The 15,258-nt window shown below is 40.6% G+C and overlaps 1 protein-coding gene across 1 annotated transcript; it reads left to right on the forward strand.

The window, feature by feature from the left end:
* Positions 1-2,413: 2,413 nt before the first annotated feature.
* Positions 2,414-15,020, forward strand: LOC307029659 (uncharacterized protein; the record flags this gene model as incomplete). The annotated part of the gene is made up of 6 exons (XM_079665738.1): positions 2,414-2,505; positions 10,420-10,461; positions 10,600-10,686; positions 10,790-12,690; positions 14,154-14,244; positions 14,381-15,020. 6 exons carry the CDS (start codon positions 2,414-2,416, stop codon positions 15,018-15,020), a joined length of 2,853 nt encoding a protein of 950 aa, XP_079521864.1.
* Positions 15,021-15,258: the final 238 nt, after the last annotated feature.

Consider the following 15,258-nt stretch of genomic DNA (forward strand, 5'->3'; position numbering starts at 1 on the left):
AGTGGCTGTTGGAAATGCCATTAGCCTGCAGATATATTTGTCAGGAATGAAAGTTTTCAGAGTAAATTCCTAATGATCACGCAACAGGACAAGCTTAGGGGATCAGAAGTGTTACACTTCATCCTGAGATGGACATGAATGTATGTCAAAGCAACTCATTCAACAGTTGTTCAGTCAGGACCAAAGCAGTGGACTTACCAACAACATTTCCATCCCTAGAGCCCCGACACTATGGCGGCTAAAAATAAAGTGGGAGCGTGACTTGGAGCCATGCATCAACACAAGAGGATGAATTCAGTTCAAAACACTTAACAGCTATTAAATCGGGTGGGATACAACATTTTACAAATAGATAATAAACTGGGTATAAACTAGCCTGCATATATATATACCAGCAAAAATAAAATGGTGTCACGCATTGCACAGCATGTGCAGCATCCACAGTTCTTCTCTGAGCTGCCCTTTTTAACATGTGCCTTTTGGATGGCGATCTGCAGGTGGGGCGTCCACATGACACGCTGGAGCGCCGCCAAACACTGACACTCCGCTGGAATTTAAGAGCTATACACTTGTCATAGTTGTCTGCACCCAGATTTTAAAGAGCACGGGGGAAATTACAAACTTAGCTTAGACAAGTTGAACACGAACAACGATTGCAGGGGTTCTGGCAAGTAACCTAATTCAAAACTTTTATGAAAATTCACATTAAAGCAAATGTGGCTTAATCATTAGATGCACTGGTGGAAGAAATGTCCTTCAGTAATAGAAGCAATTCTAGATAGTACAAATAATAAAGGTCCTGCACTCAAAATTGTGCTTAACTAGAAGTACAAACGTATTGGTATCAAAATAAACTTAACAAAGAAAAGTGAAAGTAATCCATACGCCAATCATTTTTTATCATATATGATTATGAATTGGAAATTGGAAAGAATAATTAGTTCAGATTATCTTGACTGATGACTCATGATATTATAAAGAACAACCATTTTTGAAACATGAATCAACAATATCATTGAATAATATGTTTGAAATGATCATGGTGGGATGTTCTGTACCACGCAAGGATGTTTTTGTAGTCAGTTGAATAAGGGGGCTTTTCGGCACTATCACAATACTTCATTCCGAATTCAACTTACTCATATTATGCCAAATGTGATTTGGATATCACACTAGTCCGTATTGCAATGACGACAACACTTCAATTATTTCTGCATTCTTTATTAATCATAAAGCTACATTGGAAATCTAACATCAGTAAAAGTGCATACATATAATCATCAAAATATACTTTAAATACCAAAGTAAATGACCAAGCAAACAAATGGCCCCCATAAGTGATCATTTGTTATATATTTGACAATATTATATTGTAAATAAAGTAGCATATCACTTTTGTAGACAAATACACAAACTTCTGATTTGTATGACTTTTTTTCCTTATCTTGTACCGTATATATATATATATTCCAATATATGAATGGGAGCTCAAACATTGATTCCACTGACTGGGTTCATCTTTAGAGATGCATCATATTACAAGTTGATCACGTATATTGATGCGCAAAATGTTGTTAAAGTTACTCTGAAAAGTAACTTAAGCTGTAAAACAATGAGTTTACAGGTCAAACACTGTAAATGCCAAAATAATTCGGAGAAATGAGGGCAATATAAAACACAAATGTGCCAAAACACATGCAAATTAAAAACATGTGTTCACTAAAAGCGCTGCAAGAAGCTATTGGCTTATTTCAACAATGCAAATGCATGAGTCCTTCCAATATTAGTAGCTTAGCTAGATTAGAAGGACACTGTTGTGCATGTGTTGTCAAGTTGGCTAAGAGGAAGACATGGGCTGCATGTGTTTTAGCACATTTGTATTTTGATATTTGCATCGTTTCTGAAGCTGCATCGCGTTGCTCCAAATGGAAATGTTGTGGGCCATTAAAGCCAGTTTCACTTCTCAGCCAGTGCAGTAGTTGGCTAAGAAGTCAAATGGTGGTTTCTAAAAATGTAGTGGAAGTATAAAGAGGCATACAATGAAAATACTCAAGTACAAGTACTTTAAAGTGGTACCTAAGTACATTACTTGAGTTATGAACATGCCACCATCGATTTGACACCAACGACTTGCCCCTCAGCTCTCATTTAAATCGGGCCCACATGTATAATTAGGCAGCAGAAATGGTAAAGAAGGAACGTATATGGTCACATTCCTCACACCTCTCCCCCCCGAGGCTCAGACACTGATAATGAGGCTACAGCATATCCGAAGGGGCAGCAACGACCTCGCGCCACATCAGCAAGTTTCAGCCTACTTAGCTGAAAGCAGGCTGATCTGGGACCCTTTCAGCATGGGCACAGCCATGCCTCTGTAGTTGGCTGCTTCTATTCCTATCCAGACACAGAAAGAATGATGCCTCCCACGACAGACTTTCCACCGCTGCGACATCCGACACTCCGCTACAATCTGACAACTCGCTTCACACCCGGCCACGGCAAATGGTACACCAGGTTCATGGTAGATGAGCTAGTCAGGTCACATCAAGATTTATACATTTCTGCATCTAAAAACATTCCCCTTACAGACTGTCTCATGACAGAAAAAACGACTTCAGTAGACAGCATTTTGTAGAAAATTATCACATTAAATAAATATACATAATTAATAGCAAAATCAACTGCATATTAGTTTTGCTCAGGTGACTTGGGATACATTTGATAAAATAAGCTAAATGTTTCCTGAAATGAAGCCTATTCGGCTGCAGTAACTTGAAACTACAGGCTGACCACAGCCCCCGCTTTCCCATCGAACTGGCCCCTCACTTCTGGGTAGCAGCCATGTTTTGGACTCATGACCTCTTGGCCAGGAAGAAAAAAAATCTGAAAGCAGGCTGGAGCTAGCTTGTACCAGTAAACTGGACAGGACCGCCACCTTCTGGATACTAACGGTCACAGCAGAATCACTGCACTGTGAGTTGGTTTTCTTTCCTGATCCTGCTTTCCCACATGCTACAGTCCAATGTAATGCTGTTTAGTTGTGGATAAGACATTACATTAACTCATTGATTCAGATGATATCAGTTTGTTTAGTTTATATGGATAATGGCAATGAGGCACATCACCTGGTGGTGTGATAAAACACTTCATTTTACTATCACTAACCATCAGTCCCATCTTACATCTTCTTTCTGTCAATCACCAAACTCTTTCGACCCCAAAAAGGGACTACAGGTAGGCTCATTCAGCAACTAATTTCCACCAAAAGAATCTTTATTTAAACTTTCTGTTTGGTCAATAATCCTAATTGGAGTGACAGAGATGGTTTGAAGTCCAACCATCATTTAATAAAACTGACACTCGCATGAGAACAACTCAAACACCTATTGGAGCACCACATTCACTGATCGACTATTTGCCCACAAGAATACAGAGACAACTGCGACATTATGCAATTAAGAATTACACATTTAGAATGACTTAATTACTGAAGCTGGATTAAATATATATCTAAGTCCTTAAACAATGCGAAAGAGTATTGCTAATGCTTTACATATCTTTATTCTTTAGTATGGTAGGAAGCCAGCAGCCCACAAATAGCAGAAGACAGTGCTAACAAGAGAGTCATCTTGCCTGCCTTCAGGTCTACTTCATGACATTTTCATTCCTAAGCGATATTGATTTCTACGACATCATTGACCCTGTTTATGTACTGTGACGTTACTCTAGTCTATGAATGTATATTGTTATCTTTTTTATTAGCAAGATCTAATCAAAATAATAAGAGAGCTAACATCCTGCAGCTGTATTGTTTTTAAATTGTTGTTATTGATATATAATCCCCTCCCAGTTGAGGGATTCAACCTCATTCAGCGGACTGAAAACAGAACAATATTATATTGGCATTTGCTCAGTCGGTAGGAGATTGGCTTGAACATTTAAAAAGACATTGTGTCTTAGCCATCATCTCCTGGGCACTGCCAAGGGGTCCTTTAACAAGGCACTTAACCCCCAAACTGCTCCTGGGCACCTGGCATCACTTTCGCTCTAACACTGCTCCATACAAATGCATGTGTTTGTGCATGTGTGTATTTGACCTGTAAATTAAGTGTTTATAAACAACACAGTATGCCTTCTATTTCTAAAGATAACAAGAGGATTAGAAGGTTTCCCGATGCTTAATACAGCTATACTTACACTTCAAATGTCCTATTAATCCAAATCGCATAAAGAGATTGTGTAACTTGAATGTATGCTTTCCAGACCTCATAGGCAGGATACAAGTAGTTAAAGCAAGCCCATAATGATTTTAATATAGTTATATGTTCATATACTTAAAAAAATACCTTCTTGTCAGAACTCTATGAGTTAAACAGTAGCAGCTTGAACATCAAAGTCCAAAACAATAACAGTGTACTGTCAAAGTGACCACGCCCCCTTTAAATTGAAACATTATATCTACGGTTTTATAGCATAAAACCGTATTAAACTCTGCCAAACATTGACATGTTTAGTTTAAATAGTCATTCAAATCAAAATGCGGTCTTTTTTGTACATATGAAGCCCCTAAACGGCTTCCCACTTCGACTTCGGCCTACCAAGAATGCAACCACTATCAAACTTAGTAAAATATAGTCAAATGTTCACAACAATGTCAGCCAAGGACACGCTTATGTTTCTCGGAGTGGTAAAAACACGAGTGGAGCTCGTTCACGGAGCTAGTTAGCGTTAGTGCAACCATGGCTTCCTAAAAACACCGCTGTCTCGTGCCTCACTGACAGTCATACACAGCGGAAAAAAGTTCTGAAAGTTTTCCCAAACTCACCGTCCTGTCGATAAGTCGCATTTTCCTCCTCGTCTCTTGTTACTTGAGTGATTATTGACGGCGAATGGTCCATTAGGTCCGTCACTCAAAAACAAACACTGTATTTCTGCGGTAAAAAAGTTAGTTCGAAGAGTTGTGCAAAATAATTATTTATATTTTGCCACTCCCTGTCTGCAAACGGGCATACTGAGTGCAAAACTAAAAATAAGCTCTAAACGGCGGAAAAGCCTACAAAACCGAACATATCCGACTAAACTACTCTAAAAATGCTAACGTTTTAAAGTTTCTAAAATAGTTGTTTCTAAAAGTTACGTTGAAGAAGTTAATCAATTTGACCATGCAAACATGGAACTTGAAGGTTTCAAGGAAGCCCCATTCTTAAAGCCACAATGCAGGATGTGAAGCTTTTCACTAAACAGCACAGTACGTGTAACGGGTTACTCGTCTACTTGGGGGATATTGTTTTGGGATGTTTCAATACGTTTGTTGCGTTTTATTTTATTGTGGGTGGCCTATACATTCACCAAATACAAGTGCTACAAAAAGTATAAAACCGATATTCTTGTTATTGTTTTGTCGAGAGTGAAAAACATCACAGTTTTGTGGCGTTTAAGAGACGTTTCTTGCGAGTGACGTATTTTTAAGGTTACTTGTAGCCTATAGGCTAGTTCAAGCACAACTCTTACGCTTAACGGGGGCAGCCTTGAAACCGACCGAGAGAAAGAGGAAGTTAGGGACTGTCTTTAAAGTGCCCACACCTAAAATCAGAGTAACTCTCCTCTGTGGGAAACATCTCCAGAAATATCCTCCCATATTTAAACAAGGATGATTAAAACATTTTATATAATATAATATAATAAGATAATAATAATGTATTGCATGTATAAAGCAGTTTACTAAAAGACATACATTGACATATTTAAATTATAAAAAAAAAAAAAAATTCTGCAATACAAATTATTTGTATTTGATCAAAAAATGCTCCATATTTTATTGTTTTTATGTTGGGTAGTTGTTGTTTTTAAAAATAAATGTGATAAGTTAACACTTGCTTATAGTTGGACTGCTTACAACCCATATACAACCTGTTATAATAAAGAATAATGTAGAGGCAAACTGATCCACGTGACTATATCAACTAAAGCTGAAATCTAACCCCTTGATGCAACTTTCTGTCTATATTTACTCTTTCTTAAATAATTTAACAATCAGCACACACACAGCTGAGTCAAAATTGTTTCATACATGTTACAAGTTGTAATTCCTGTGACCACAGCGAGATGGTGCTATCTGCAAAACATCTCAGGACTATAATCAATTCCATTCAGGTTCACCTTTTCTATCAAAATACAAAGTATATATTTGTTTTATTAATTTTTGAAAATATACAGAAGATAATGTGAATGAACACTTGTTGCCATTGACAATCGGCATGCAATTAATATAATTTGGTGGAGATAACATATCATCCAGATGCAACATGTATTAACCAATCTACAGTGGACTTCAGTGATCTTTAAAGTCGCATTCTACATGTACATATTCGTTTGTTTATTAATCCTATTTCTATTGTTCATTGTCTTTTCCGCCAAAATCAAGCATAACAACTTGTTTAGTGATATTTAAAGAATGTGAATGTATTAGGCATTTTAAACTGCGCATAAACAGGTGGAAGGTGACGCAACAATACTAGACTTTTGGAAACCTCTTATCAACTTTAGATTAGACAATCAATACCAGTCTCATATCTTTCCTGTAAATATACGTCAGCAGCTGTTTAGCTTAGCATAAAGACGACTAGAAATAGATGAAATCTGATCGCCTAGCTCCGTCCGAAATTAACAAAAGCTGTCCTGTCGGATAACATTATTGTTCCTCCAAGCGTGCCACATCAACCACAATTTATATTCCTGAACCTAGCTTATGAAAACAACACATGTAAGCTAATGCTAACGATCTGCAGCACCAACCTTCCACTTGAATAATAATAATACATTGTAGTGATTAGTGATGTTTCGGTCGCCCCGTTGTTGTGTCAAATTATGCCCCCCCGTCATGAAATGCCCCCCTTGTCACGGGATAGAAATGCGCGTTCCCGTGACAAGGGGGGCATTTCATGACGGGGGGGGGGGGGGGGGGGGGGGGGGGCATAATTTGACACAACACCGGCTTGCGCCCGCGAACGAGCCGTTTTTTATTTATTTTTTGCGTAGGGATCTAGCTCGGCATGAAGGCATATTATGCAATGTGCGCATTATCCCGCTTATTACATGGCCACATTCTCAACAAAGTAACGACATGACTCCCAATATTAATTGAAATGCTTTTATGGATTTAGAAAATGATTTTATTGATTTAAAAATAGTTGTATGTAGCCTTTATTTAAATTGACATGCATCTGCTAAGAAAAATAGTCCGTCGTTACTGTTTGAACGGTTTGAACGTAGCAACGGCAGGAACTGCTTCGATAGCGTTTTTCAGGAGCTTTTTGATTACAGATTTGAAAACATCGTTGCTTGCTTTAAAAGTAGCACAATTCATGATGTCAAACCTTGGAAAGTATCTTGATATCCCTGCCCTAATGCCAAAATAACTGCACACTTAATATGTGTCGCCGTTTGATGTCTATGTCTGGACCGCTGCTTAAAAAGGAGGGTTTCTGCCCCATTACTTCTCTTCTTACTTCTATAAGAATAAAACACGGAGGAGGGAGATCTCTTTTTCTCCCCCTCTTCTGACAGCCAAGCAGCTGATCTCAAAGCACGCTCCCCTCTCCTGCAGGGGGGCGTGGTCAGCTGCAGCTCACAGAATCACCCCCCTGCAAAAACAGCGCTGGAAAGAGCAAATAGAGCGAAATGAGGCATAGCTCAAATGCAGGATCTTTTTGGTAATTTGAAAAGAAAACTATATTTATATACTTTATATAGGTATGACCCTACAATATATTGTTCAAAATATAGGTACTTTAAGTAATACAAGACAGAATGATGGTGATGATCTCCGTGCTACAGCTGCTCCGTGCATGCATGCAGTGACATGTAATATCCAAGGATTAGAGACGGTTGGATGCTGCTGTTTTGAGCATTGCAATATATTTATTTTCACTATGTTATTTATTTATGATTATCCTTAGGCTCAGCAAAGATTTGATGTCCGCTGTTGCTGTCTTTTTTTCTATAGCTAATAGTTACTGAAATAGAGCCCTGCTGTTTTGTCAGGGCCTTTTCTTTAAATATAATTTTAAAATGTCGATACAGTAGCCCCTTTTTTTAAATAGTTTTTATAGGCGTTGCTATCTGTTTTGTGTAGCGTGGTTCTACAAGCAAGTCAGTGCATTCATTGGGTGGTATCAGAGAGTTACAAGGGTCTGTAAATGCAATGAAAACATTTGGCCACAGCAAATCATTTATATTAAACATGTAATCTTTACTTTTGAATACTTCAGTACAAAGGATGTATTGAATAATTTAAGTGATATATGTGTACACATATACATCATTCATTATTAAAAACAGGGCTACATTTGATTTAATTAAAAGGTATAATGTGGTAAACTGAAGAGCCGTTTGGGAGCCGAAAGAGCCGGCTCTTCTTGGTGAACCGAGCCAAATGATCCGGCTCACCAAGAAGAGCCGGAATTCCCATCACTAGTAGTGATCACTAATTTACTCTATGTACATAATTCACTCATGGAACTATGGGTTGGGGCTATTGTTTCCACACGGACATATATGTTGCTAACTATATATATTGTGTGCCCTCCTGGGTTGCGTTCCAACAGTCCATTTAGCTTAGGAACCTTCCTAACCAAGTGAAATGACCCGGAAGTACGTCAGTGGCATGTTAAGTGCCGTTCCAATTCTCCAAATGAAAGGAAAGGAGGTTTCAAACTTCCTCTATAACCTCCTTTAGCTTAGGAACCACTGGACCTCCCTTGACGAAAGGAGAGGAGAAAATGCTGCCCTACAATGCAATGCAGCCGCAGCATTTTCCGTCACTCAACAGTCGGCCGTTCACGGAAACAACCGATTATGTCCGAGAAATTATATCATCAACGTTACGGTGCTTATTAAGCATTTTAAAATGTATGTGGTAAGTTGCCAAAGTGCTTTGTTCTGAACGTTCATCAGTATTATAATCAAAAAGAGAAATATGAACGTTAGTTTTTACTGAAATGATCAAATAAAGTCAACATTTCAGTCTTTACTGAGCTGTGTGGAGTTTGTTCAACTTTTAAAAGATGTTTGAATGGTGATATACACAGTCAGTGGCGCAAAAAGTGGGTATGCACTATATGCAACGCATAGGGGCGCCACACCAGTGGGGGCGCCCAACAAGCGATGGTAACAAAAAAAAATTAAATTAAATAAAAATAAAATGGTATTTTCTTTATGTTTCTAAATAGTTTCTGCATTTCCTTAAGGTTTTAAAACATTTTAGAGGAGTAATATGCTAGAGAAGGGCGCCCTATCTCATAAGATTCCATCATAGAATTTTGACATAGAGGAGGGAGCACGAGCAGGGACGCCGTGAACACTGAGGAGCAGGCGCTCGTTGTGAGTTAACGTCAAAAAGAAATCATGGATAAACCAAAAAAGCGGTCGGGGGCAGAAAATAGAAAAAGAAAGAGGGAAAAGGAGACGGCGTGTCAAGGGATGCGACAACAGCTAAATAAGTGGATGTTGAAAGGCAACAGGTAGGAATAGGATGATTTAAAGTGTGACGTCTGTCTGTGCTTGGAAATATTGACTGGCTAGCGTATGCTAACACTGGGCATGTAGCAGCCAAAGGTGGGTGGGTTTATGGCTAGCTTAGAATATGCAAACCAATGTTGCTGCGCCAGCGCTGACATGGAAAGTATGAGGTAGCATGTACAATAAATGACAAGAATCTGGAAAACATAACTAATGCAATAACTCTGGTTTATCATGGAATCATGCACACATTTGCTACCAAATAAGAGGCTTGCAAATGTCAGTTCATGTTAACAGACTGTTCTCAGATTGGCTAGTGTTTGCTAACACTAGCAGCTGAAGTGTGGTTTACGGCTAGCTTTAATGCAAACCGATGTTTCTGATAGCTACATTTAGATTTTGGTTAAACCCCATGCATGTCACGTCCAAATTGTATTAAGGTAAAATAACAACTGGTAAATATAAGGTAGCATGCACAATAAATGTCAAGAAGCTGGAAAACATAGCTAACCATGGAATCATTTAAATATGTTGTGCTGCCATTAGCTGTCTATGTTAGCTGTGCTGTCAGACATACAGGCTATACATCTGTTTGGTGACACAGAAGCTGTTATTACAGGGTCACATCTCTTTACAGGTCTGTGCTAAGTAGCTCTCCGTATTTGTTCTTTTAAAATTCAAAATGTGAATGTACTTTCAACAGCAGCACAACCTTACACGGCATAATAGTGTTTTTTATTTGTTCTTTTAAAATCCAAAATGTGAATGTACTTTCAACAGCAGCACAACCTTACACGGCATAATAGTGTTGTTTTTTTTATTATTAAGTTGCCTTATCACTGGGCTGATATAATAATTTAATTTAGACAGCTGCTTTAACAGTGAATTCATTTTATTCAGGTGTGAGGATGGTGGCTCAGGAAAGAAAGGGGAAGGCAACAGGTAGGTCTAACATTAGGTGTAAGTGTAGGGGTCTTGATACCAACAGATTCATTTCTTAATATTATTTTAATATTATTAATAAGGAAAAACTAATATGGAAAATCTATTTCATAATGTTTGTTTGACAATATATCTTAGTGGAAAAGAACACAGGCAAGGAGTGAATGAGACAGACATGAGGTCGGCGATGGCATCAAGTAGAGATGAGACCAGTGATGATGTCAGGTAGTAGGAGTTCTATTAGTTTGACCACACAAAACTCAATGTCCAGTATGGTTTGAAGTTCTGTTGACCAACCTATTCACTGTGTCCTTTTTGGGGATAATAGTGCAGACAGAGATGGAGAGCCACTCACCACAGAGGTGGAATTTGAGGAGATTGTCGAACCGAGAGGTGACGATGAGGTGGAAGAGAATGTCGAACCGAGAGGTGAAGATGAGGTGGAAGAGAATGTGGAACAGAGAGGTGAAGATGAGGTGGAAGAGAATGTCGAACAGAGAGGTGAAGATGAGGTGGAAGAGAATGTGGAACAGAGAGGTGAAGATGAGGTGGAAGAGAATGTGGAACAGAGAGGTGAAGATGAGGTGGAAGAGAATGTGGAACAGAGAGGTGAAGAGGAGAGGGCTGAGTCAAGGCCTTACTCAGAAGATCCATCAGACTGGCCACCACCACATCAGATTGGGGACTCATTTAGGCAGTGTGTTGTTGAAAATGGCCCACACAAATGTCCTGATGGGCCATATCCAAGATCAGAGAAGTCTAGAAGGTGTTTTTCGAAAGCGTATTGTTTTCGCACAATGTCAAATGGAGAGAAAGTTGCACGAGATTGGTTACTGTATTCTAAAAGTACGAATAAGGTGTATTGTTTTGCGTGTAAACTTTTCGGTGGAGCTAGCGTTGTTGACACACGCTTTGTGGTGGGATATAATAACTGGCAGAGTCTTTCAAAAACGCTGCAGCACCATGAAACCAGTGGTTTACACATCAACGCGTATCTTTTGTGGAAAGAATTAACATCTCGCTTACGCCTTGGTAAGACAATTGACAGTACCTTGCAAAAAGCCATAGAAGCTGAAAAGGCACACTGGAGAAGCGTGTTAACGAGAGTGATCGATTGCATACTCTTTCTCGCAGAAAGGAACTTGCCACTGAGGGGGAAGAATGCTACATTAGGAGATCCTAAAAATGGAAATTTTCTGGGTGTCCTTGAGGTCATAGCACGATATGATGTCACACTAGCAGAGCATCTTAGAAAGGTAGCGGCTAAAAAAACCACAGGATATCTTTCCTGGTGCACTCAGAATGAATTTTTAGATTCAATTGCAGACTGTGTACTTGGTAAAATTTGTGCCCAGGTCAAAGCCTCCAAGTACTTTGCTGTGGAGTTGGATTGCACTCCTGACATTTCAAAGCAGGAGCAGGCCTCAGTCATAATCCGGTATGTTCATACGGACGACAAAAAGAAAGCCACCATCAATGAGTCTTTTGTTGGCTTCATAGTTGTGAAGGACACCACTGGTAAAGGTCTCACAGAAACACTGACTGGGGTGCTGGATAGCCTGGGGTTGGAGTTGAAGAATTGTAGGGGACAGAGTTATGACAATGGCTCGAATATGAGAGGTATACACAAAGGTGTTCAAGCCTTGGTGCAGCAGAAGTGTCCAGAGGCACTATTTATCCCCTGCTGTAGCCACAGTCTCAACCTTCTCCTATGTGATGCTGCATCATCAAACAGAGTGTGTCTTACCTTTTTTGGCACTATCCAGAGACTGTACACCATTTTTTCAGCTTCGGTGAAGAGGTGGGATATCCTCAAAGAGTTTGTGGACATTACTCTAAAGCCTCTCAGTGAAACCAGGTGGGAGGCGAAAATAGACTCTGTCAAAGCTGTGCGTTTCCAGTTAGGGGGGATTCTTGGCGCTTTGGAAAAGCTTGAGGAAGTGGAAAAAGACGGCAAAACAGTCTCAGAGGCAAAGTCGCTCTCTGGCGAGATTGTTACCATGGAGTTTCTGATGTGCCTCTTGATTTGGTATGATCTATTGTCAGAGATCACGTTTGTTAGCAAGGCAATGCAAGCAGTGAACATTTCGATGGACACTGCCATAAGGATGATCGATTCTCTGAAAGAATTCTTCTGTAAGTATAGAGAGGAGGGGTTTCAGAAATCCCTTGACATTGCACGCAGACTAGCCATTGAGATGGATGCTTCCCCTGACTTTAAGGAAAGACGTTGCAGAAAGCAAAAGAGATTTCATGGAGATGATTCAAGCACTGGCCATTTTGAACAGGAACCTGAGACCCATTTTAGGTGCATGGTTTTTAATGTTATTGTTGACACTGTAATTCAGGAGTTGTCTGACAGATTTTGCAATCTTCAGCTTGTGTCCGAAAAGTTTAAGTTCATTTACAAAATGGAACACATGACAAAAGCTGAGTTGGAGGAATCAGTGACAAGATATGCACTGGCTACCGATGATGTTTCAAGGGATATCATTCAGGAAATTTACCCAGCAAGCCGTCTACTTAGGGGGCATGAAAAGGCTCTGGATAAACTAAATGTCCTCCTACAGGAGAACCTTGATTTGGTTTTCCCAAATCTGACAGTAGCCCTGAGAGTTTTCCTGACAATGCCTATGACAGTTGCCTCTGCCGAGAGATCATTCAGCAAGCTAAAGCTGATTAAAACATACCTTCGTTCCAACATGAGCAATGATCGCTTAACCCAATTAGCAGTCATTTCAATTGAAAACAGTGTGGCACGAACTGTTTCATTCGATGCAATACTAGATAAATGGGCAAGTGCAAAGGCACGCCATGTTACGATTTAGTAGCAACTAAAGAGTGCTCTACTACAATCTCAGGTAGCAAAATTGTTACATAAGCTACATCATTTTTTAATTTTTTTAATTTATTAGCTTATTTGTCAGGGGCCGTGTACAAGACAGTTCAGGTACCAGAGTTAGCTATAAAGTGATTTACATCTGTGGTTGTTGTTAACATAGTGTGTTCTAATGGATCTTTGTAAGCTTACTTTTGCATTTTAATGTTTTAATGTTTTATGTTGCATTGATTATAATGATTGTAAATGTGTAAATTTGTTTATTATTTAATGATGGTAGACCTACAGTGGCTGATATGCTTTAAAATAAACCCTTATTATTTAAAGGCCATGTCCAGCAGACTTATTTATTTATTATTACTATATATATATATATATAATATATATATAAAAAAAATTTTTTTGGGGGGGGGCGCCAAAATTGTTGCTGCATACCCCCCTGACACAGGGCAGCTGCGCCCCTGTACACAGTGATAGATGTTAAGGACTAACGTTTATAATAAATACATTTGTATTGATTTTAAGATCTTTTCATAGTTCTGTAGCGACCCTGATAGGATGCTGAGGGTGTCAATCAGGCATCCCCCGTCTCTCTGCCAATCACAGAGCTGCACAGTGATGCTGGTTTAGGTGCGGGCCTGTGGTTGGGGGAGCAGACGGGGGAGGACGTGGAAGTTGTGACGTAGTCACTGTTATAAATAGGTGTGAGTGTGTGAGTTGGGTTGGAGTGTGTGAGGTTGAACCCACAAGCTGTACATGAACCTGTGATCATCTGAGAATAAGAAGAGTTATTAAAGCCTAATAACTTGAAGCCTGTTTCCGACTCCCTTTGTGAATGTTACATTGGTGTCAGAAGTGACTTTTCGAACGGAGGACGTCTATCCTGACGGGTATCCAGCAACCGGTAGCAGCCGCCGCGTCCGTGAAGACACCCAAGTACTCGGGTAAGGCTGACTGGGAGGCTTTCCATGCCCAATTTGAACTGCTTGCACATGCCGAGGGGTGGTCAGCAGAGACTAAAGCACTACAGCTAGCTTTGTGCCTCACAGACGAGGCTCTTTCATGTCTTCTACTGCTTAGCCCTGAGGACCGACACAGCTATGAAGCGTTAGCGGGGGCTTTGAAGAGGTGGTTTGGACAGTGTTTCCCGCCAGAGCTGCTCCAAAATGAATTGAGTAACCGCTGTAGGAAGTCTGGGGAGACGCTGCGTGCGCTGGCTAACGATGTGGAGAGCCTGACGCGGCGGGCGTACGCACACATGCCACCCGGAGTGCAGAGTGAGCTGGCACGGGATCAGTTCATCAGGGCTCTCCTCCCTGTGGACTTGAGGGTCGAGGTACAGCTGCAGCATCCACAGTCCTTGCAGGGGGCCTTGGAGATGGCTGTGGAGAGAGAGGATGTGTGGAGTGTAGCTGCGAGGAGCAACGGAGGGCCTGTACCACCGGCGGTGAGGAGCTGCAGAGAGGAGGAGAAGCCTGCATGGGTTACCGAGATGACGAAAATGATAAGGGCTGTTTCTCTGCATCCAATACGCGGACCAAGTACCAGGGTCTGCTGGGGGTGTGGTCCGCCGGGACAATTGACCAGAGACTGCCCCAAGGCACGCAGGACCCAGGGAAATGACGTGGGGCCAAACTGCAGTTTTATTGTCATCAACACCGACATCAGAGGAAGGAGCCCGGCAGCACAGCCGGGGGAGCCAGACTCTACACCTTCCTGAAGAAAATGACAGCACATGCGTGGAGCCTATCGTTGCGGTGGGCCGTGCAGGTGGTGGGGATTCCTGTTAGGTCCCGGTCGCTGTAGAAGGGGTGCCCTGCTCTGCACTGGTGGACACAGGCTCTACAGTAACCCTGTTGAGACCAGATGTGTTGCCCAGTGGGACTATGTTGGAGCCGACAGCGGTGCGTCTCCGCACAGTCACAGGAGAGCTGGCACCTATGAAAGGAAGAGGCACG

Source organism: Notothenia rossii (assembly GCF_949606895.1).
Source record: "Notothenia rossii genome assembly, chromosome: 2".
NCBI classification, from domain to species: Eukaryota; Metazoa; Chordata; class Actinopteri; order Perciformes; family Nototheniidae; genus Notothenia; species Notothenia rossii.